The sequence below is a fragment of the Alternaria alternata genome, assembly GCF_001642055.1.
Source record: "Alternaria alternata strain SRC1lrK2f unplaced genomic scaffold CC77scaffold_1, whole genome shotgun sequence".
Lineage (NCBI taxonomy): Eukaryota > Fungi > Ascomycota > Dothideomycetes > Pleosporales > Pleosporaceae > Alternaria > Alternaria alternata.
Genome location: NW_017306190.1, coordinates 625,112 through 646,469, shown reverse-complemented (window position 1 = coordinate 646,469; position 21,358 = coordinate 625,112). Strand labels below are relative to the sequence as shown.

Sequence of the window (21,358 nt, the reverse complement as noted above, 5' to 3'; positions counted from 1 at the left end):
CTTACGATGATATCGGTATCTCACTTTTGTCATCCATAGTTTGTCGTGATCAAATGCCGCAAGTGACTTTCATATATAGGCCTGTGCAATTGCTCAACAGTTGGAAGTGAATAAAGTATCCTTCTCGATATCCACATGATCATATAATGATGCAACAGGACCCTATATCCTAGCACTATCCAAAACACTTCGCACACACATAAGCAATAGTCCTGGGTATCCTAGTCTATAAGCCAAACAAACTCAAGTCCAATGTCAAAGCCCCCAAAGTACTTCACTTCCCACCTGTCTAGCCCATCTTTCCCAGGACATCCCCCCAATCCAGCACATCAACCTTTTTCCTTGGCGGCAACACATCAGCAACAGTTGGTCTACCAGCCAGATTCTGTGGCCACTGCTTATTGCCATCGACCTATACATACCTTAGCCCAAAGATTTTTCAGATGGTTTGTTTGAAGCTTTGTCACTCCTCGTGGGCGTGGGACTCACTGCGGTGCTGCCAGTTAGGGATGTAATACGCTGATAGCCGAAGTAGAAGTCCTTGAATTTATCGCGAGAATTGCCCTGATCGTCAAGCTTAGGGTTTGGATATTTCGACTGCGGTCGTGATGAAGATGCGGGCGAAGCAGGTTGGACGCGGCTTTTAGGGCGGATATGTGGGTTCGCCGGGAGAGAATGGCGCGGGCGAGACGAGTTGCCGCTGACGCGATCGTGTGTAGATTTCCTGGGCTGTTCGAAAGCACCTGGCAACGACTTCCTAGCAGGCTTCGGCTTCTGAATAGACTGAGGTGGTTGTCTAGGTCTGCTAGTCTCTGTACGTGCAACACCTAGCTCCTCCAGTGCTCTTTGTAATGTTTTCGTATTCTGAATGATGCCCCGCGTGTACAGCGTGTTGCGAATGTTATCTTTGTAGAAGCGGTAGTACGGCTCAGGGTTTTCTCCTTGATCAATACAGTCCATAGCGTACTGGCTATAATCTGTCCTATTACGGATGATAAAATCGTCCCACTGCCATTTTGGCACCATCTTGTCTTCTTGTTCCAGCTGGTACATCTGATTGCATTGATTCTCAAAGTGCTTCTCATTGCCGTTATACTCTGGATATGCCGCCTTGAAGGACTGGAAGACTGTCATGTTGCTATCTTCATCTATATCCTCGGATGATATCGACAAGGGTTGGGCATGTGTCGGAACTGGCCCGCGTGTCTGAGTATCGCTTGGATGAGCTTGGAAGGAGGCGTGCGAATGAGATGGCTGAGGCGCTGGGCTTGCAATGGGCTGTGCTCTTCTGGGGCTAGGTTCGTCGTAAAGACCTTGGTGTCGAGGAGATAGGCTAGAAGATGGCTCCCTCTTTGTCACTTGATCAAAACCATCGATCTCCATGATGTCCGAATCATCATCAACGGTAGGCTTGCTTTCAAGCTTGGGTTGATTCTCAAAGCTTGTTGTGCTTGAGTTACGTTGCTCTCGAAATCTGCGCAAGGATTCTTCCCGATCTGTGCGCAGTGAGCCTACTAGGTCAACATTAGACGATACATCATCTCCGAAGCCGACGATCTTGATTTCTCGCCTTTTAGGTTGCCGTCGACTGCTTTTCGTTGGCGAACCAACGAGCTTACGTTTGGTAGGTTGTGAGGGGTGATGAGGTACCGTCGGTGATACATCCAAGTCACCATTGTTCTGAGATAAGTGCGCCGAGTATGGGGTTGCATGCGACGCAGATGTAAGCACACCCTCGCTATCCAGGCCATTGGGTAATTGTCGTGGAGCTACAATAACACGAGAATTTTCCTTGTTGAGATCTTGTGCGGCTGGAGACATGTCGAGCATCTCTACATCTTCGACATTATCGGTAACCACATCCTTGGCCTTGCCATGATGTACTTCAACTTCCTTGCGCTCACTGCCTATGTCTTTTTCTTGTGTATGCGACGGATGCCGCTTGAAATCTTCGAAGTTTCCGACGTCAGCGAGATCAGATAGACTAGGCGTATCATATGTACTGTGAACTATTGAAGTAGATGACGTCGGTTTCGACGCGCTACTTGACTTTTGTGCATTTTTAGGTTCTGAGGCATTCTTGCCTTTGCCGTATGGAGTTTCCTTTACGTGGATTATCGGAGAACGTAGGGAAACAGCATCTGGAAGCTTGTCGATCGCTGATGGTGGTTGTTTTCGTTGTGCAAGGTCTTCTCCCAAGGCCTGTGGAACAGACTCTTCCATCTCCATTTCCTCATCAGAATCGGCAGGTGCAGCAGGAACAGGCGGCGAAGATGAGAGACCGGTTGGATTGTCATCATGTGAATGAAATGCTTGCTTCTCCATACTTGAGTCCGGGGGGAGTGCCTCTTGAGGCCTCGGCAGACGTTCTGGTGGCTCTGGAGAGGATTCCCAGGTCACCTGACTAGCTGTATCATCGTCTTCCTGAGGAGTTGCAGGCTCCTCATCTTGCATATTTGGGGCTATAGATTGGGGCGATGAATCAGGGCTTTCTGGCGACGGATCTGCGTCTGACTCACTATCGGTTTCAGCAGCAGCTCTCTCGTCAGCTATTAGGTGGATGTTCTTGAGTATCGAGTAGGGCATATTTCCATTTTGGAAAGGCTGCACCCCAGGTGGAGGTTTTAGCCAACTAGTCTCTTTGCTCAGACATTGCGCCTGACTTCTCGGTACCTGTAATGTCTCGCTGTTGAAGACCAAGTCTTTCATCCAAGAGCACTCAGGTAGCTTATCACTACTGTCTTCAATAAGGCTTTGTTGGGTGTCTTGCTCTTCGACTCGAGAGTGTTCGGCAGCTTTTGCAACTTTAGGGGAGATATCCCCTACTTTTTTGACCATCTTCTCATAGTTTGGCGCAGATGACGCAGGCTCTCCATTCTCAACTTCTGTTTCAAGCTGTGTTGGTTGCTGATGCGATGGATCTGATGGGGATCCAGGAGATTCATCCGCGGGTAACGCAGGTGCATTTTGCGGCTTCCTGAAAGCGTCCTGTACAAAATTTGACCCAGAAGTTGTGGCGCGTGTGCTGGCGCTGGACTTCGGGCGCAGGTTTAATAGGTTTAGCAAATTATTGCGTTTCTCAAAGTCGGTATCGGCAGCGCCTGGTCGTATTTCGACTCGTTGCGTGTCCCCAGCCATTACCGGCTCCAGCCTGTTCACTCCTATAATCTGCGGCTCATCTTCGCTTGCCCGTGGACGTGAGTGTTGTGGTTTTTGTGTTGCAAAGGATGCTTGGGTGTCTTGCATCTGGGAGTGAAGCGCATTCCGGTCCGACATATTGTTGTTCTGACGCGTAGCATCTACGGCAGCGTCGTCTTTTGCCTCTACGTCTGCCCCTTCAACACCGGGTGCTAAGCGCCGGCGGTCTTCGAGCGCGCGGATATGGCGCAGCTGCTCTAGCAAAAGCCCAATCTGCTTGCAAGCGTGTAGCGATCGTAAAGTTGCGCTGCCCTGGGTTTGCAGTAGTTCGCAACTCTCGCCTAGCCAATCAATCTGGTTGAGCACCAAGCGCAGTCTTTCGGGAGGCGGCCCGTATGAGGTGAATCGGACAGTGTATTTTCGGGCGGCTATGGTAGTGCCTGCGGTCAGGTGTAACACAGTGGGGTGTCGCTGTAAGAAGTCCCGAGCGCAATCAGGTGTAAGGTGAGAGACTACTTGATTCCGGCCGTCAGAAAGCGTAAGTGGAGAAACCTGAGGTATTGAAAGTTAGGTCAGAGAGCCAGAGGTAGTGCGCAATCACATGCCTTGAGGACCTGCAGTGTGCAGTTGTGTTCGGGGTCAGGGTAATTGATAGTATCTAGAGACGAGCCGTTATCGTGGTACGCGCTTCGCTGTCTGTCTATTTCCTGCCTGCTACGAGATTTTTTCTTCTCGTGTTGGTCCTGGAGCCATTGGTTACCTAGCAGTAGCTGTGACTCGAATGCGTCTTCAAGCCAAGCGGTGAGACGAATGGCCATAAAATGTGAGCTCCAGGCGCGAGGGGAAGACGCGACGCGTCTGGTCCCGGCGAGATGCGTGCAGATGGAAGACAACAAGCCGTGTGCGGGGTAAAGGAAACAACATGGTACAAGTCCAGATGGATAGGAACAGCAGCTGGTGTTCCACTTGGTTTCAGCGCATTCACGTCTTGTGCGACCTTTCACGGCGGCTGCATAGCTGCATCTCGTAGCCAAAATGCGCCCATGCCGAGGGACGTGGGGGGCGGAGGTGCAAGCAGACCTCAGGCGGAAACTCTTGGCGGCTGCGCGTCATCGCCCGCCGCGTATCTTGCATACCTAGCTTGCTGTATGCACCTCGTGATGCTTCAGCTACCCGAGCCGTCGAAGCTTCCCGTCGATGCCTGGAGTTTTCTTTGCAAGTTCCATGAAGCCACTCATCTGGCCTCCCTCGCTACTGGCCGAACAAGCAATACACGTGTAACGAGATTCTAGACATTGTCGACTCCACCTCGCCCACTACCAGACCGTGTTCCCCCATGAAGCCTGATGCTGTCCTTCACTGATCACTGTCGGACGCCGCTCGGCCTCCAAATATCCGACACACTCTACCTCACTCGCAGACGCCCAATCCCCTAACAGCAGCCATGTCTCGAGACTCGCGGCGGGGGTCGTTGCAGCCGCCTTCGCTCTACCAGATGCATGCCACGGCATCACGTTCCGACACGCTTACCACCTTTGACGACTTTACCGTCCCTCCAGCCCCGAGCTCGGTTGGTGAACCTAAAGGCATAGACCTCGTGCAGGGCGGCTTCAGCGGGCTGTATAGTCGCCTCAGAGCGTCAGTGGGCGGCGTCAGGGAACAATCTCAAGATGGCCGGAGTACAACTTCACCAGCGTCTAAGTCTGCGGCAGTCCACCGTAGCCCAGGAGGACCTTCCATATCTTCGCCCGTAGTCACGTCTAGGCCGTCCTCGAGCATGCAGTCACCAGCAACGGCCACCTTTCCCGACGCACTGCCTCCCTCTCGCGACTCCAACATGTCCAGTACCACACTGTCAAGTAAAGCCTCGCTAAACGCATCCAAAGCTTCCCTGGGTACCACGCGCTCCCGACCCTCAATAACCCCAAGTGTGGACACCGCGCATGCAGCCAAACACGACGACTCCTCCATCTTGAGCCCTGTGAGCGTCCACTCCAGGCACCAGAGCATCTCCAACGTAGACCTGCCGAGGAGCAACACACCGCGAGATCCTACACTAGGAAGCCAGAGACTGAAGTCTCCACATTTTCCTCCGAGCCGAGACAGCGCTGCTCGAAAACGGAAGGGCGACTTTGACCTTGTCGGTCAGGAAAGTGACGACACGGACGAAGACGACATGGTGCTTGTGAAAGGCGAGGGTCAAGCGAGTGACGGCGCCAATTTCAAGGCTGCGTCAGACACACCACGTGAAAGTCTGAGCAGGGTCAGTTCCCGAGCCGATAGCCAGTATCAACCTGCCCGTTCTGCGCCGAATAAGGCGAGGGAACAGACTGAAAAGTCTCCAGAAAGAATCTCACTCAGTCGCGCTGCTGATTCTCAGGCTACTATACACGCACCTGAGCCACAACGGCCTCCCATGCTTCACGTCGGTCCTTCGCACCTGCCAGGCTACCGGCCTTCGCGAGCCTCTTCTTCCGATGGTCTAAGTTCTGTAGTCACAACTTCCACAATACGCACTCCTGCTGTGGCTCCCATCGATGAGATACAACGACAAGCCCAAGCTGCGCCCGCTGTACACAACATGTCGCGTAGCACTTTCACTCAAATGCGACGGAAGATCTTAGATCGCGAATTCTGGATGCGCGATGAGAATGCTAAAGCCTGTTTTAGCTGTGGTGATGCTTTTACCACCTTCAGACGTAAGCATCACTGTCGTACGTGTGGGCAAATTTTCGACTCCAAGTGCACATCCATTGTGTCAGGCAAGATATTCGGACAACAAAGCAATCTGAAGGTCTGCAAACCATGTGAAGGTATCATATATGGCCACGACGACGATTCTTCCGACTACACAGATGACGGTGATCAAACTTCCATATACGACAACGGTGACAGAGCCGAGTACTCGGATGATGACGAAGCTGACCATGTCGAGAGTGATCACACCAAGATTGGAACACCTACCATTAGCATACCCATGTCTCGGAAAGTGGGCAGTGAGAAGAAACGCCGTTCACATGTCATAGAAGTCGGCCCTCAGACTTTAGCCCGTCCGAGTTCTTCACGATCTTTGCGGTCGTTAGGTGGTAGGCCCCGGTCGTCGAGCCACAAACGCCACCCTTCTAAACACCAGCACATGCGCCATGTCAAGCATGACGATCGCGCGCCCTTCCATCAGTACCACGACAACTCGCGCAGCCAACCAAGTCTGTCAGCTTTCCACCACGATAACATAATTGACCCTGATCTTGCGCCCTTCATGTCAGACGAGGGCTCAAGCGAAGAAGATCACGCCAGCATCTTCGCGACCCTGAGAGAAGACCCTGCTGCTAGCGCAAATCTAGATAACGAGAGAAGTGGCTTGGGTGGCCTGTTGGCTGCGATGAGAAAGGGCAAGTCAAGAGCTGGTGACAGGAGTGTCATAGGCGCCGGTCATGCTCGAGATGCGGATAACATTAGCATCACAAGTCGCAACGGGAATCGTCCGTCCCGACGAAGGAACCTGAGTGTAAGCAGTATAACTCATCGAGCCTCCCCAAGGCGGTCTAAGAGCAACACTCTGTTGAGACCGTATACCGGCTACGGTGCTAGCGGACCAGGAACGCCGCAACTCCAGCCATCTCCTTCGCCAACACCGCCAGGAGGAAGGATCACTCGCAGCGCATCGATGCAAGGAATGACGCCCAAAGTTGAGCTTAATAGAGCAAGCTTAGATCATGCGCGAAAGCTGCTGATACAGATGCTTAATGATGCCGGTGTTCCGCACGCGTCGAGTTGGGAGAAGGCCTTGATCCCAATCTTGCGCCAGTGCACAGACGATGTCAATCCTGACGTAGACAGAGGCGACGACATTGATGTGAGGAACTACATCAAACTTAAGAAAATTCCAGGTGGCAAGCCAAAGGATACGGCATACATCTCTGGGGTGGTTTTCACGAAGAACGTCGCCCTGCGAAGTATGCCACGCAACATACCTAATCCAAGGATTGCGATCATCACTTTTGCTATCGAGTACGCACGTCACCAAGCACATTTTATGAGTCTCGAGCCTGTCATTGCGCAGGAGCGGGAGTACCTCCGCAATCTTGTCAGTCGTATCGCAGCTCTCGAGCCTCATGTCCTGCTCGTACAGCGCAACGTGTCTGGTCTGGCACTCGAATTTCTAGAGAAAGAAGGGATTGCTGTAGTCTATAACGTCAAGCCTACAGTTCTCAATGCAGTAGCGCGATGTACTAACTCGAAGATGATCTCTTCAGTGGATAAGTTGGCGATAGACCCGTCTCACCTTGGATCCTGTGGCAGCTTTGACGTCAAAACTTATGTGCACAAGAATGCGAGAAAGACTTACATCTTTCTTTCTGGATGCCAGAAAGAGCTTGGTTGTACGATTGTCTTGCGAGGTGCCGAGAGCCATGATTTGGTCAGGCTCAAACGTGTCACTGAGTTTATGACATATGTGGTGTATAACCTCAGGCTCGAGACTTGCCTGATGCGTGACGAGTTTATAGATACACCGACGGCGTCTATCACTGGTACTCTTGCCTCGAACTGTCATGATCAGGACAGCTTGCAATCCCAAACCGGCACGAGTGATCCCGCTTCTCAACCTACCAGCACGTTATCCGACGGCAACAACCCACAGTCTAACGACGCTGCACCATCATACTACAGCGACATGGTCGAAAACCACCGCACTAAGATCCTCTCCTCTTCGCCTTTTGTCAAGTTCATGCAACCTTACCTGCTCGAACAGGCTCGTCAGTATGAAGCAAAGCTTGGTCATCTAAAAAAGCTCAAAAACCAATATACTGCTGATGAGAACGACGAGAAGCCAGGAGAAATTGGCCAAAAGTTCGAACTCGTGCAACCTGAGATGGTCCACACTGTGGTGGAAAAGGCTTCGAAGCAAGTGCGGGAGTTCCTATCTGCAGTGCATGCATCAGAGTACGACAAAGCGATGCATCAGTACTTGACTCAGAAGCGACAATGGGAGCAGTATCTCTCAGGTAACACTGATCTTTACGACCCATTCAACCACCAGAAGATTGCCGTCCTATACAGTGTTGTCAATACTACAACATCAACTCCTTGCATTGGCCCGGAGATTATCGCACTTGGCTTCTATCAAGAGCACGACTACGACGATGGCTTCACACCTGACTGTACTCTAGGCCAATATGTCGAAGATCTATGCACGTCAGCTGGCGTTGCTTGTGAAGTAGGTAACTGCGACCGAAGAATGCTCGATCATTCCAGACAATACGTGCATGGTGAAGGTCAGATGACGGTTATCGTCCAAAAGCATCCGGCAAAGATAAAGGGGATGTACCAGACCATCCTCATGTGGAGCTGTTGCAGGATATGCGGCCAGGAGACGCAAGCGTTCCCGATGTCTGAATGGAGTTGGAGATATTCCTTCGCGAAGTATCTCGAATTGACTTTCTGGAGCACCAAGCTGCATCCGCGAGCAGGCATATGTCCACACGACATCCACAAGGATCACGTCCGCTACTTTGGCTACAACAATGTTGCTCTTCGTATCCAGTACGATCCCGTACCAATGTACGAAGTTATTGCACCCAAACCAAACGTGACCTGGAAGGTGGATAGCGATCTGAGATTGAAGAACAGTCAGTATTCGATGATCGAAGAGAAGTTGGACTGTTTCATGGACTCACTTCGCGCCCGTATTCAGGGAATACATGTTGAAGATGTCATTCCAGAGAAGGTAGATCTGTGTCGGAAGGAAGTTGAGATACTTCTGAAGCGCGCAAACGAAGAACACGAGTGGCTGAAGGCCAAGCTTCAAGACAAGTACATGAATTCCAAGTACTACGAAATCATCCCCATGAACCGCGCAATTCGCGCGATTCAGGAGAAGGCTATTGCCTGGGATGTGACGTTCTTGGAGTTTGAGCAGCAGTTCTTCCCGTCTGAGCGGGACATTAGGAGGTACGCGAATATGCAACTGAAGAGATTTCTGGAGCGCGACGAGTCCACGAGCTCGTTGGCGTCTGTCGATGAAGGCACCGAATCAGGTGCAGATGATTCATATATCGATGAGAAAGATGAGTCAATTGCTCTGTCGCCTAGACCTTCCAACATGTCGCCTGAGATGGCGCGCGACATGTTGAGCTCCGTCGTCAAAGAAGAGAGCGCAGCTAGCGACCAACCAGTCAATGGAGAAGAGCAGACATCTGAGCCCAGGACGCCCACTCCTCCCAAAACTAATTTGGACTTACCAATTCAAACCCCACGCGAGGCACTGGAGCGAGAGGACGTCCGTCATTTGGATCTGGCGGTGCCTTCCAACTACCCCGAAACTTCTACAACTACCAGTGAAGAACTGACCAAAACTCCCACTGCTGCCTCCGATCCAAGCAAGTTCGATGAGGGGTCGCCTACACCCACTAGTCTTCCCAAAGTCAACCCGATCGACAAATCGCTTGCGGAAGCTATCGAAAACATGCCTAGTAGTCCATCTCCGCTGCCGTCAGCTTTGACTCCAACAGCAGAGAGCAAGATACCGCGACTGGTCGAAACCGGTCGACGTGAGACACCAGCCAGGCCAACATCACTCGTTAGGACACAGTCCCAACCTGGAAATATCGCGAAGCATCTGGGTCCTTTCCCAGGCTCGACCACTGTCAATAACGGGCCTACTAGTCCAAAGCCGAACGCAAACGATTCTTCGAAAGCTTTTGAGCGTATGACTGAGCGACTTGGGCTGGGATTGACCACGCCAAAACAATCCAAAGCCTCATCCCGAATACCTCGTTCGATTCCCTACAAGAGTCAGAACAAAGTATCGAAGATTGCACAACATTTTGAACAGCTATCACGAGAGTTTCAAAACCAGCGTATGCGTGAGCGGCGTAACGATCGGGCCAGACAAGTGCGCGCGTTCCCACTTGCTTCTTCTAAACCGGTTGTTGAGGTATATAAGAACGTACATGACGCGGTTCAAGAAAATGAGGATTCTGACGAAGACATACGTACTCCAACCCCTCCACGGGCAAGCCTAGACAATAGCACACTTGGTGATAGCACCCTTACGGAGCGTACGGACGATACAACAACGGCCTCGCAGTCGCCAGTCGAGGAGCGTCATCCCCAGGACGCTATGGCTCAACTTCCAAGCAGTGACGAGTCACCCAAGTCTCCAAGTCACTTTCCGTCAGATACAGAGAACGACATTAGTGATACAGAGATTACACCCGAAGACATCCCTCTGCCAGAAAGTCTTTCGGGTTCCAAGCTTTTGGATTTGAGTGACTCGCAGCTAGAGAATTCCCTTGAGCTGCCCAAACACGAGAAGAACACCCTTCTCAAAATTCTTACCAGCTTCTGGTCCGAGCGCTCAGCAAGTGGATGGACACCACTTGAGTATCCTTTCTCGCAGATTGAACATGTTTGGGAGAACTCCGATATCATTATTCGAGAAGACGAGCCTAGCTCCATCATCGCATTGGCGCTGTCGTGTCCAGATTACGTTGCTAAGCGGCAGAATTTTCGCGATGACAACCCAGCGGGCAATGGTGTGATGGAGACGTTTGAAGAATCAGTCGAACGTAATCTTCTACATGAGGAAAACCACAACATCCGCTACAGTTTCACCAATCGCGGAGTCAAAGCGCACTGCAAGATATTCTATGCCCAGTCCTTTGATGCCCTTCGCCGCAAATGCGGTGTAGCAGAACGTTTTGTTGAGTCTCTATCCCGTTGTTCGAAGTGGGACTCCAAGGGCGGGAAATCCAAGTCGATCTTTCTGAAGACGCTCGACGACCGCTTCGTCCTCAAGTCACTTTCTCCAGTTGAAGTGCAAGCCTTCTTCAAGTTTGGCCCCAACTACTTTGCTTTCACGCATCAGAACCTCTTCAAGTCATTGCCTAGTGTTATCGCCAAGATGTTCGGTCTTTTCCAAGTCCAGATCAAGACACCCACAGGTCGAGACTTTGATTGGTACATGTTGGTCATGGAGAATCTGTTCTACGACCGTGAACCCAACCGCCGTTACGATTTGAAGGGTAGCATGCGCAACCGCAAAATCCAAGCCACAGGCGAACGCGACGAAGTTCTTCTTGATGAGAATCTTGTCGACATCATATATTCCGAGACACCTATTTTCGTCCGTGAGCACACCAAGAAACTACTTAAAGCCAGCGTCTTCAACGACACGCTCTTCCTATCGCAAAACAACGTCATGGATTACTCTCTCATGGCAGGCTTCGACGACACCCAACGCGAGATCATCGTGGGTATTATTGATTGTATCCGTACTTATACTTGGGACAAAAAGCTGGAGAGCTGGATCAAGGACCGCGGCAAGAACAAGCCTACCATCACGTCACCTCGTGATTATCGTAATAGGTTCAGGATTGCTATGGAGAAGTACATTCTCCAGGCGCCTAACTGCTGGCATCAGTTCAGTGGCAGACTCGTTGGGCAGGGTGTTGATGGACGGAGGGCGTTGGTTGAGGGAAGGAGCAGTATGGAGGGTGGGCATAAGAGAGGCGTTAGTGGTAGCAGCGCAGGAGGAGCGAGCACTGTGAGGGATATGGGACGCACGCTAGCTTTTGGTGGAGAAGGCCGTAATGCTCGGAGAGCTTGATGAGATCAGACTGATATGGCTACGGGTCGTTTGGCTAGCGCGGCGCTGGGGTAATGAACTCTGATTTCGATCATACTTTTTGTTACAAGCTAAGTTGGAAAGTACGTTCTTATACAAAAGTATACAACTGCATACTGCTGCCACTATGTTTGCTCTTTCCTCAGCCCCTCACCTAATACGCCAACAACACCCTCCACATCTCCCATCTCGTCCTTCCCCTCCCTTTCCACAACATCAGCCAACCCCTGAAACACACTTGCAATCTCCCTGAAGACCTTCGCGTCGCCCTTCCACCCACCTTCCTCTTCAAAACACGCTCCAATCTGATTCATCTCCTCCACCCAACGATACGCTTTCCCCGTGCATCCCACAACACTCCTCTCCGCCTTCTGCCTCGCACCAATATTGTATACGTCCATGTACTCGAGTAGCGGGTTCAGCACCCCAAGGGACGACGCGGTGGTAAAAGATTGCAAAGCCAACGCCGTGAAACCTTTCGACAGCGCCGCGAAACAGCATTTCAGGCCTGATGCTGTACCGATTTCTGCGCCAAGATAGCGTGTATTCAGCACTTCTGCCAAATGCGTACCGGATACTGGTGCTGAATGAAGAGGATGCGGACCTGATAAAGGAACACCAGGTCTTTTCCACCCATTTGTTTCTGTTTCTGATGGCGATGGTGGCCCGCCAATGATACCTCCGTCGACGAACCGCAAGCCCGGCGCATTCTGCTCGAATGATCTTGCCATTGTTTTCACTGTGGAGGGGCTAATAGCGTTTAAATCCAGGTAGTAAAGTAGTTTTCCTCCTCTGTCACGTCCGTTTGCTAGTGCGACTTCCACGCGTTTCGCTGTTGCAATGGCGTCGCGGGGTGGCACGATACTAAGGATATAGTCGCAACTGCGGACTAAGTCTTCGTCTGTATCAAACAGCTCAATTCCAGCAGACTCGGCACGGGATTTGGTTGCGTCGCTGCGAGCACTGATGTTCGTGATCACGCGGTAGTGATGTGCTTTGAGAAGTTGGGCGATGCCTAGGCCCATTTGGCCGATTGAGAGAATACCTATTGTTGTGGACATTTCGGGACAGATGGCTGATAGTTGTGAGATTGAAGAGATTGGACTATGGGTTGTGTTGTAGGTGCTGTGAGGATGATGACGAAGTGGGGGATGTATGGTGGGGTGAATGTCGACGGGAGCTTTAACGCAGAGTGGTTAGTGGAGTGTAGGGGCAAACTTCAAAGTTCAAGATCTCATAGCTTTCGGATAAGACTTTTAGCACGATAGTGGTAATGTACATAGCTACGATTGTCTTCATTTATCGAAATCGTCTGTCATTTCTACTCCGACATACTCTGTGACTATGTTCAGAGCGTTCCTCCTCTAACGTCCAGATCCTCAGAATGGCTTTAACAGGTTCAAATCATGAGTTTCAACTTGATAGCCATCAGCCTGGTAGCCGCTAGTAAAGTAAGATGCCGCCTGCGTATTTCCCTTCATAGTCCACAACATCCAGTTGAGAATGGCTTTGCCAAATCGGCCGCCGTTTGCGTCACCTAGTGTACCACCATGGCCAACAGGAATGTTACCCTTCCATGATGGAACACCCTGCGCAAGATTTTTGAAGTCGCGTTCGCCCTTTATCTCGTGTTAGTCTACATGCCAGGAACGAAGAGAGGGTGAGTATGGCAAAACTCACGTTCTGGAATGCAATGTCGCCCTGACCACCCAGTACAAAAAGTACGGGCTTCCTCCAGTCTCTAGCTGCGCTGGTGTTTGAAAGCAGACCTGAACTGATCACTCCGATTGTGTCAACGCGGCTATCCCAGATGTTGTCGATAGCCTCAACACCACCACACGAGAATCCTGCCGCCATAATCTTGCTCGCATCGACATTAGCGTACGCGCCCTTTCCAGCGTTGTTGGTGACCCAGTCAATAGCTTGCTTCATGGTCTGCGCATTTGAAGAACCTCCACCATTGGGACCGCCCTCAGCGATAGCCAGGAAGCCATAGCTGGCAATGTTCTGCAAGAGAGCGGAGTTAGAGCGGCCGTCAGTGCTGCATGCTCCGTTGCCCCAGACGAGAACAGGAAGCTTTTCGGAACCGGTGTTCTTGGTCGGGTAGTAGATTGTGTGGCCCTGGAGAGAGTTGTCGGTCTTGTATGTGCCGGGTGCGTATGGGCCTGCTCCGCTACCTTGCTGTCGGGCCTCTATGTTGAGTGGAGATGCGACGGCGGTGTCCAAAGTAAGCGCCACAATGGCGAGACTCAATGTGTACTTCATACTGTTCGAGATGCGATACAATCAAGGTATTTGCGAGCTGATCTGAGGAGTGATGCGGATGACTGAGTCAAGTACAGAGCAACTTATATAGTCGAGAACGCTCCTGTTTTGAGTATGCTAATAAGCTCACGCGCATCTTTCTTCATTTTGTCTTAGCTGGTGACAGCACACTCTTTTGAATTTGCAACCGTTTTGATTGCGAAGGGATAAAATCATCGCACCGACTACCAATGAACTCTCCATGCGTATATTCGATCGGTCCTTTTTCGTCTGAGATGACGCCTGAATCTGGCAGAACCCTTCATATAGGCCCGGGATCAAGATGTTTTGTGTGAAAACACAAACCATTTTCTGCTAGGCAAACGTGCGCTAATTGGGCGCGAGTGCTTCATCTTAATATGTTGTGGATGGAAACAGTCTTGGCCGGTGGTTAAGCTCGCTAGCTGGTCACCGGATGAGATCTTCGGGAGCGAAACGCAAGATCTCGCATCGGGTGATTGTGTCGATTGCGGGGAAGAGCATCGCGTATCGATACTCTAATATCGGCTGCTACCCAGGTACAAGCATTGCTTTTAGGCGAGGTGGTGTCGAGTATATTTCCGTTCGCATAAGGAGGGAGAGGCTTGGGGGGCTTGTGTCTGGCGGTTACGTCATGTTGCTAGTGCGTACTAGCAGAAATTATCGGCGCTCGGTGATGACGATGGAAGAGTTGAGTGTTCGTCAAGCTAAACCTGGTGTCGAGAAGGGAAGTAGAGGGCAGATCATTCACCCTGAACGCTATGGCGTTACGATCGTTGTCAGCTCCTTCACCAGATTGGACTATGAGGCCTCGTAAAACTCATCCGTTCTCAGCCGCCGCTAGATCTGGAATTTCATCTATATGATCTCATAAAACGCTTTCGCCCTAGAATTGTATGTACAAGCGCGCCACACCGCTCGTGTATAGAGATGCGAACCCTGGTGGGCGCGACTGAAGCTACGCAATACTTCATAGAGATGCACCATTTTCCCTCAAATCGAAATCTCTCTTTCTTCGATTCCATAGCTTCATCTTGTTTCACGTTTTCCCAAGCTCTTCCCCATTTCTTCAAGCCGCTGCCTTATCGCGAAATAGCCTACTGGTTTGGACAGTATTCATCAACCGCCCTATTGGCACAGTCGCTGCCTCCATGCTGCCAACACTGACTGTCCCAGCTATTGATAGCCAAAAACGTACTGTAGAAACACTGATCCATGTACTTCGTCTCGTTCTCACAGCGGGACAAACAACGAGGACAGTATCTCTTGTAGCCACCAGCTTCAGCCTCACAAATCTCCAGCGGTGTCGTTGGAGTGGGTGTGGGTGTCTGGCTAGCGCTCGTTACGGAGCTACTAGTCGCAGATGGCGTTGGGACTATACCATAGTTTTGTTCGATACAGTAAGAATTTCCCGAAACGAGGTTGCAGCCATCTACTAGACTTGGGTTCTGTTCGACGAGTTAGTATGAGAGGAGTGCGTCTTGCTGCATTTAAGTCGTACGTATGTCTTGAACTGCACTTCTGTGATGCCCCAGTATTCACTTATACCCGCACATGTGTCAGTCTCTGTAGCGACCTGCCACCATGTGCAGTCCGAGATGGTATCTGGAGATGCGGTAGTCGGAGGGTCGGTTTCGTATGCTCCGATAAGCAGCGGAAGCAGGGCGAGGCCAAGAGTGAATGAAGCTACCATGATGTGTAATTGATGGTTGTAAGATTTGCTCTGAACTAATAGGAGGACGAGTAGGATGCGTCCAGAAGTGTGGAATACGGAATCGCTTTATACAAGTGAGAAACATGTACTCAGAGTTGGTGGCCTTACGCGTAGACAGTGAGCTGCCTGTGCGGTATCTTAGCCGCACAACACGTGCTAGGCTACCATCGAGGCCGATGAACAAGCACCTGGAAAGTGCCATGCAAAAACCCGTTTCCTATGCAAAAAAAGGAAAGTTTGCCGGATCGGGTAGTTAGATGCCTAGCAGGAACAATGAACCCACATGGTCACGGCTCCTTGGACGCCTGATGGCCAGGAAAATATATGTTCTAGACATGAGAAATGTAGGAGGCCTCGAAAGCCTTAGATTTTGTGCCATTGGAACTGACATAAAGCAGCTGTGGATAAGGCGGCAAACGCTACTGATGATCCTCATTTCACTAGGCCTAGCGTACAGCGAGGGCGTCGCTTCCAATGCCAGCCTAGAGACTTCGAACTGTTCAGAGGTGCTCCATCCAATTATCATGTCAGATTTTTGCTGCAGTAGCAACCACACAAGAGCTATTAGCCAGCATGATCAATTCTATCTGCATGTCGCAAGACGATCGTCCATCCTCTGTCTATCTAGACCCCACCGCGCCGTGTGCCACCACCTGGGCAGTCTTCTTCCAAGTCAGCATTCCCAAGGCCAAACTCGCAAACCAAAACACCACATTCAAGAAACAAAAAGCCTGCGCAGCATTCCATCTGCTGCATGATCCATTCCGCAAACCCATCTCATTCCAAGCCCAGGTACTGCCACAAGACATAGCACTCGTGTACCAATCTTGCAGTAAACCAAACACAGCGCACCATGCGCTGCAGAAGAGAACATCGCCAACTATATTCACAATATGCGAAGTAGTGGGAAGAAGCCAGATCAGCGATACGATGGTCGATACAATGGCTATGATAACGCTGTAGATGAGGCGGCCGTACGAGCCGCTATGGTCCTTGTGCTGTTGGTGATACAGGAGGTAAGATGATACAGCGAGTACGACGGCTGCACAGACAAATTGCGCAAAGCGCAAGGCCATGGAGATGAGCCGGAAGATGATCATTGTGCTTTGTTCGAGAACGATGGCTTGAACCTGCTGTCTTGTGGGTGATGCTGGGGGTTGAGGTGATTGGTAGTCAGCGAGATCGTTGGAGGCGTTGTCATTCAAGTTTCGCAGAAGAGGTATAATCTCTATATTTCGCCCGCAGATTGCGGACCATTTGCCTTATACGATCAGCTTCGATCGCAGAGCCAAATGCGCCCACTCGAAATGATCGGTGACTACATGTGAATGTAGGATAAAGCTAAAGTTTAGTGCTGTTGCTTTCATTCACATAGCCATGGACCAATGACTTTCGTCTGACATCTGTGATATTTGACGTACCATTAAACTACCAATATAGCACTCATACCTGGGGTGAATCGTTATTCCAACGCGTCATAAATGCCCTTCTCCGCCATGAACCACGCAGGAATGACTTTGGGATCTCCATTGGGCAACACTTGCGATGCGAGCATTCCCGCAATCCCCTTCTCTCTATCAACCCACCAGAAACAATTACACAGACCCATCCACCACAGCGTGTTTGCTCCACGACCAGACGGGCCAGGCTCGATAGTGATGAAGCCGCCAAAGCCCCAACCTTGAGGAGGGTTGCCAGGCTGAGGATACATATCCGCGGCTTGACTGACCAGCGAAGGGTCTGCAGGTGGGACATTGGCGCGTGCGAAATCGGGTTGAGAGGGAATTTGGTTCTCCCACATGAGATCCACTGACTCTTTCTTGAGGATGCGGTTCTGTGTTTGTGGGTTTGTTCCATCGTTCAATAGAGCAGCAAGAACTTTTATGTACTCGCTTGGCCTCGACCAAAGTCCTGCACCACCAGATTGGAGAAAGTCTTTTTGGTTTTCCTTAGCGCAGGAAAGTGGACCGTCGTAAAGATGTTCGCGTTTCTTGAGCGTGCCGTCGGTGTCACGTTGGTGCATATGTGCTAGGTTCTTTTGAGCTTCTTTGGAAGGAAACATGGATGCGCCCTCTGCGGCGATGCCCACGGGCGTGAAGATGTGCTCTTGGAAGTATTCGCCCAGCGTTTGACCAGTGACGCGTTCGAGAACGATACCTGCCCAGTCCATATTAATGCCGTATTCCCACATGCTACCTGGCTGGTTCACCATCTTCGAGTCAAGGATATCGCGCTTGTTGCCGCTCCTCCCTTCGATGCCGTCCGCTTGGAGCCTCGGGTCAGCGAATGCATATCCAAATCCTGCTGTATGGCTCAACAGCATGCGCATCGTGACACTCTTCTCTTGCTCGACGCCGTTAACACCATCGGCATACACCTTCTTTTCAGATAGTTCCGGCACGGTTTTCTTGACGAATTCAGCATCATCCAAGGGAACCTTGCCTTGCTCAACAAGCTGCAGCAGAGCAATGGCAGTGACGAGTTTGGTACACGATGCAATCCAGAATATCGTACTCTGAGTGTCTATGGGCTCACTGGAGTCCAAACCCAGTGTACCCGAAGCATGTTCGACAAGTGTTTTGCCCGATTTGTCGATGGCGTGGAAGGCAAGACCAGGTGAACCATCATTGACAAAATGGTCTAATGTGCCCTTGATACCTTCGACAGCCTTGGTGGAAAGAGGCATGATAGAATGGAGTTGTGTTCAAATGGTGATGTGAGAAGTTGAGTACAGAGAAGTATAGACATGGTTCGTGTTTCTCTTATAGCAGATTGTACTATGTACCGAGGGTAATAATGTCCCATTTCCTGTATCGGGCATGCTACGCTGCATCAAGACAAGAGTGGATAAAGTGCGCAACTCATTGTGCGAGAAGAATGCCAAGGGTCATGCGAGAGACCAATGACAGGTGATAAGCACGGATGACCGAGAAGAGCGAAGACTTAGAACGCTGTGTTATTGATATTGGACCTATCAGTCGTTTGTGCAGTCATGGCGGACGACTCTCGCTCGACCGCGCTACCCCGCAGCGGGGTATCAAGTCCGTTGTTTATAGAGTAGTGCGAATGCGAGGCGGAGAATAGTGTGCCAAGGATACGCGTCTACCGTTTTATCACATGATAAGACTTCCGAGCCAGCTCTTATCTTGCTCCTTGTGGATAGTATTGGCTAGCAGCTTATACACTCTCCACTTCATGTGTTCAACGCTCGCTGGTGATTCGATATAGCCAGAACCCGGAGATGTAGACGAGTGTCTGTATGAACACCAGAGCACATTGAAACTTGGCAATCTGACGGGGCGTTCAGCCTCGCTTTAGTGCTGACTTCAGCTCTTTCAGAGCAGCCATGACTAGAGGAACAGCAACAGGACCTAGTAAGGGTAGGTACACAGCGACCTTGTGCTCATCGGGAAAATAGACCTGACCGACCATGGAACGTTCGAAGAAAGCTTTCTCAGCCTCCACCTCTGCAGCGCGGGCGTGTTCTAGAGCACTGGGGAAACGACCATCTCGAAGGTAGTCGCAAGCTTGTTGTAAGTGTACGATAGTCTCCTGCGTAGAATGGGCAACGTTATCCGGGACTGGGATAGAAGGAAGCTTCTGGTACACTTGAGCTAGAGCGCCCAAAGTAGAAGAAGCTGAGAAGATGAGTGATGCAGCTCGGACGCGTTCGAGGGTCGAAATGCGAAGAGGCAACGAAGCCGGGCTCTGAGGCAAGCCAAACAGCGAGATGAGTTGATTTGAGAACGTGTGCATTGCTGGAGCAAGCATCTCCTCAGTCAAAGCAGGCGGGGTGTTTGCTTCGCCCTCCAAGTTGAGAATATGTACGCCACCCCATTGCGGGATCAACCAGCTGTTCCCAGCGTTCTCCCTGACCAACAGAGGTGACTGTGAGTGATCTGGTACATACAAAATAAAGTTGACCGTGGGTCCCTCGCCGATGCTGGGACTGAGAGGCCACTCGGCAGCGTTGACGAAACCACTGAGATCCTCCTTGCGAAGCGTCCATGCCTTTGTGCTTTGATCATATTCTGGCTGGCGAACAGAAGGAGCAAAGGTCGCGTAGAGCTGTACTTGTGTGTCAACGGTGAAGTTGCTGATGGCGGAGAAGGCGTCTAGAAGAGGGCTCATGTAAGTTTGAAGTGCAGTTTCAATGTCCCACTGAGAAGGGGCGTACGAAGGGCTGAATAGGGAGAAAGTCAGGTGGTATGTTGGAGCATACTTCAGAGCGCGAGTAGACTGGCGTTGGAGCTCTGCGGACATCTCTGGAGAGAGCGTCTTGACCTTGGCAGCATGCGCGCCGGACGTAGCCGACAAGACATGCGCCAGCTGTGCCTGCTCCTCAGCGAATATGTTGTGTAGTTCCTGGGCGAGGAACGTGGCCAGGCTGGAGCCAGTAGACGACTGCGAAGGGATCTGGTTCGGAGAGTAGTATACGTCTAAGGTTGGGGAATATGGCTGGAGGTGCGACCGAGGCGTGGCGCCCGTTTCGACCGGTATCAGTCGCACAACCAAAGCGACGTCCTTGTCATCGCTATGAATGCTTGTTCCGTCACTAATGACTTGTTGCGAGACGTTCGGTTGTAGTGGAGAGTCGGCGAGCATCAATCGGAGATGGTGCGCGGAAAAGTCGTTGATATCATCGAGGGCGTGCTGTGTGGTGCGAAGCAGGTGTTGCGCATCCGCAGAAGGCATCGGGGCTTCGACTGCTATCCGCAGAGGGAAGACTGGCTTACAGACCTGCTATGGTGTTAGCCCATGTTACAGCCAGGGTGCCCAGCTTGTGCTATTTCTTACCTTGCCCTCAGCCCAGTCCGTCATCTCCTGTAGCGGCAGGTCCGCCCTGTAAATGGCCGTTGTCTTCAGCCATATTGGAAGGCCCAGAAATACGACTACAGCCCAAAAGGAGAAGATGGATAGGCGTCGCAGCCATAAGCTCTCTTTCGTCTCTGAAGGAGGCTGCTTGGGTGATTTTGCGGCAGCAATCGGCGTCGAAGAAGACAGAGAGACCGTCTGCTTTATCTCGTCCGCCAGCGGCGCGTCATTGTCATTCGATGCCGCCATGATGCGGTAGACGTGTTCGTTGCTGTCACTTCGGGCCATGTCGCGCTACCACGCGTGCTCCGTGCGCATTACCGATCTAGCTTCCGTCCGCCTTGAACGCCCTCCTCAAGATGCAGTTCTCTCCCTACCACAGCGGTGCAACACTCTCGACCTATTTTCGCCTTACTCAGTCGAACGAGTTTCAACATGTCGTATTCAGATCTAGAACTTCCTATACACGAGATAGCAGGATTAAGGAACAACCTAGAAACTCGATCGTCACACTTGTATTAAATTTCTGGCTCTTCTCATCACTAACGCCATACTTGCGAGTGGATTATCATGTCTTCTGTTTTCCCTTCCTCGCGTTCTGGTCGTCTGATTCACGTAGCTCGCGGCGCTTCGTTGTAAGGATATCTGCTGTCAGCACGCTGCAAATAAGCCAATCCAATCCTCTGTCTTCTAAATGTTGCTTTGTATAATCAGGCTTGGCTTCTTCAGCGCAGTTGGTGCCTTAGTTTTATTACGCCCTGAAATATCTCAGCGGGAAA

General features: G+C 51.1%; 7 protein-coding genes across 7 annotated transcripts; 1 reads left to right on the top strand and 6 right to left on the bottom strand.

Moving 5' to 3' along the window:
- Positions 1-289: 289 nt before the first annotated feature.
- CC77DRAFT_1045682 (hypothetical protein) lies at positions 290-4,171 on the bottom strand (the record flags this gene model as incomplete). Its single annotated transcript, XM_018527415.1, has 3 exons — positions 3,744-4,171; positions 490-3,690; positions 290-412 (listed from the first exon to the last, which is right to left on the bottom strand). The coding sequence occupies exons 1-3, from the start codon at positions 3,954-3,956 to the stop codon at positions 290-292; spliced, it is 3,537 nt and encodes a 1,178-aa protein (XP_018391323.1). The 5' UTR covers positions 3,957-4,171.
- Positions 4,172-4,288: 117 nt separating this feature from the next.
- Positions 4,289-12,022, top strand: CC77DRAFT_1015243 (hypothetical protein). Its single transcript, XM_018523982.1, has one exon. The coding sequence runs from the start codon at positions 4,583-4,585 to the stop codon at positions 11,747-11,749; it is 7,167 nt and encodes a 2,388-aa protein (XP_018391322.1). The 5' UTR covers positions 4,289-4,582; the 3' UTR covers positions 11,750-12,022.
- Positions 11,821-12,987, bottom strand: CC77DRAFT_11778 (6-phosphogluconate dehydrogenase C-terminal domain-like protein). The gene is made up of 2 exons (XM_018530117.1): positions 12,372-12,987; positions 11,821-12,293 (listed from the first exon to the last, which is right to left on the bottom strand). The coding sequence occupies exons 1-2, from the start codon at positions 12,826-12,828 to the stop codon at positions 11,893-11,895; spliced, it is 858 nt and encodes a 285-aa protein (XP_018391321.1). The 5' UTR covers positions 12,829-12,987; the 3' UTR covers positions 11,821-11,892.
- A 55-nt stretch (positions 12,988-13,042) lies between these two features.
- On the bottom strand, positions 13,043-14,032 carry CC77DRAFT_1089868 (alpha/beta-hydrolase; the record flags this gene model as incomplete). The annotated part of the gene is made up of 2 exons (XM_018529494.1): positions 13,043-13,386; positions 13,448-14,032. The coding sequence occupies 2 exons, from the start codon at positions 14,030-14,032 to the stop codon at positions 13,147-13,149; spliced, it is 825 nt and encodes a 274-aa protein (XP_018391320.1). The 3' UTR covers positions 13,043-13,146.
- A 1,115-nt stretch (positions 14,033-15,147) lies between these two features.
- CC77DRAFT_1056016 (hypothetical protein) lies at positions 15,148-15,743 on the bottom strand (the record flags this gene model as incomplete). The annotated part of the gene is made up of 2 exons (XM_018527875.1): positions 15,148-15,498; positions 15,552-15,743. 2 exons carry the CDS (start codon positions 15,741-15,743, stop codon positions 15,148-15,150), a joined length of 543 nt encoding a protein of 180 aa, XP_018391319.1.
- Positions 15,744-17,226: 1,483 nt separating this feature from the next.
- Positions 17,227-18,450, bottom strand: CC77DRAFT_923945 (beta-lactamase/transpeptidase-like protein; the record flags this gene model as incomplete). The annotated part of the gene is made up of 1 exon (XM_018533770.1): positions 17,227-18,450. One exon carries the CDS (start codon positions 18,448-18,450, stop codon positions 17,227-17,229), a length of 1,224 nt encoding a protein of 407 aa, XP_018391318.1.
- Positions 18,451-18,959: 509 nt separating this feature from the next.
- On the bottom strand, positions 18,960-20,828 carry CC77DRAFT_1036661 (GPI transamidase component PIG-S; the record flags this gene model as incomplete). Its single annotated transcript, XM_018527026.1, has 2 exons — positions 18,960-20,504; positions 20,562-20,828. The coding sequence occupies 2 exons, from the start codon at positions 20,826-20,828 to the stop codon at positions 19,068-19,070; spliced, it is 1,704 nt and encodes a 567-aa protein (XP_018391317.1). The 3' UTR covers positions 18,960-19,067.
- Between the last annotated feature and the right edge of the window lie 530 nt (positions 20,829-21,358).

Bases quoted from the DNA above. Each gene is read 5' to 3' on its own strand.
- CC77DRAFT_1015243 (XM_018523982.1), top strand. From the start codon at position 4,583: ATGTCTCGAGACTCGCGGCGGGGGTCGTTGCAGCCGCCTTCGCTCTAC.
- CC77DRAFT_11778 (XM_018530117.1), bottom strand. From the start codon at position 12,828: ATGTCCACAACAATAGGTATTCTCTCAATCGGCCAAATGGGCCTAGGC. The intron at 12,294-12,371 runs GTCCGCATCCTC...ATCTTGGCGCAG, and splicing joins ACCTGGTGTTCCTTTATCAG to AAATCGGTACAGCATCAGGC.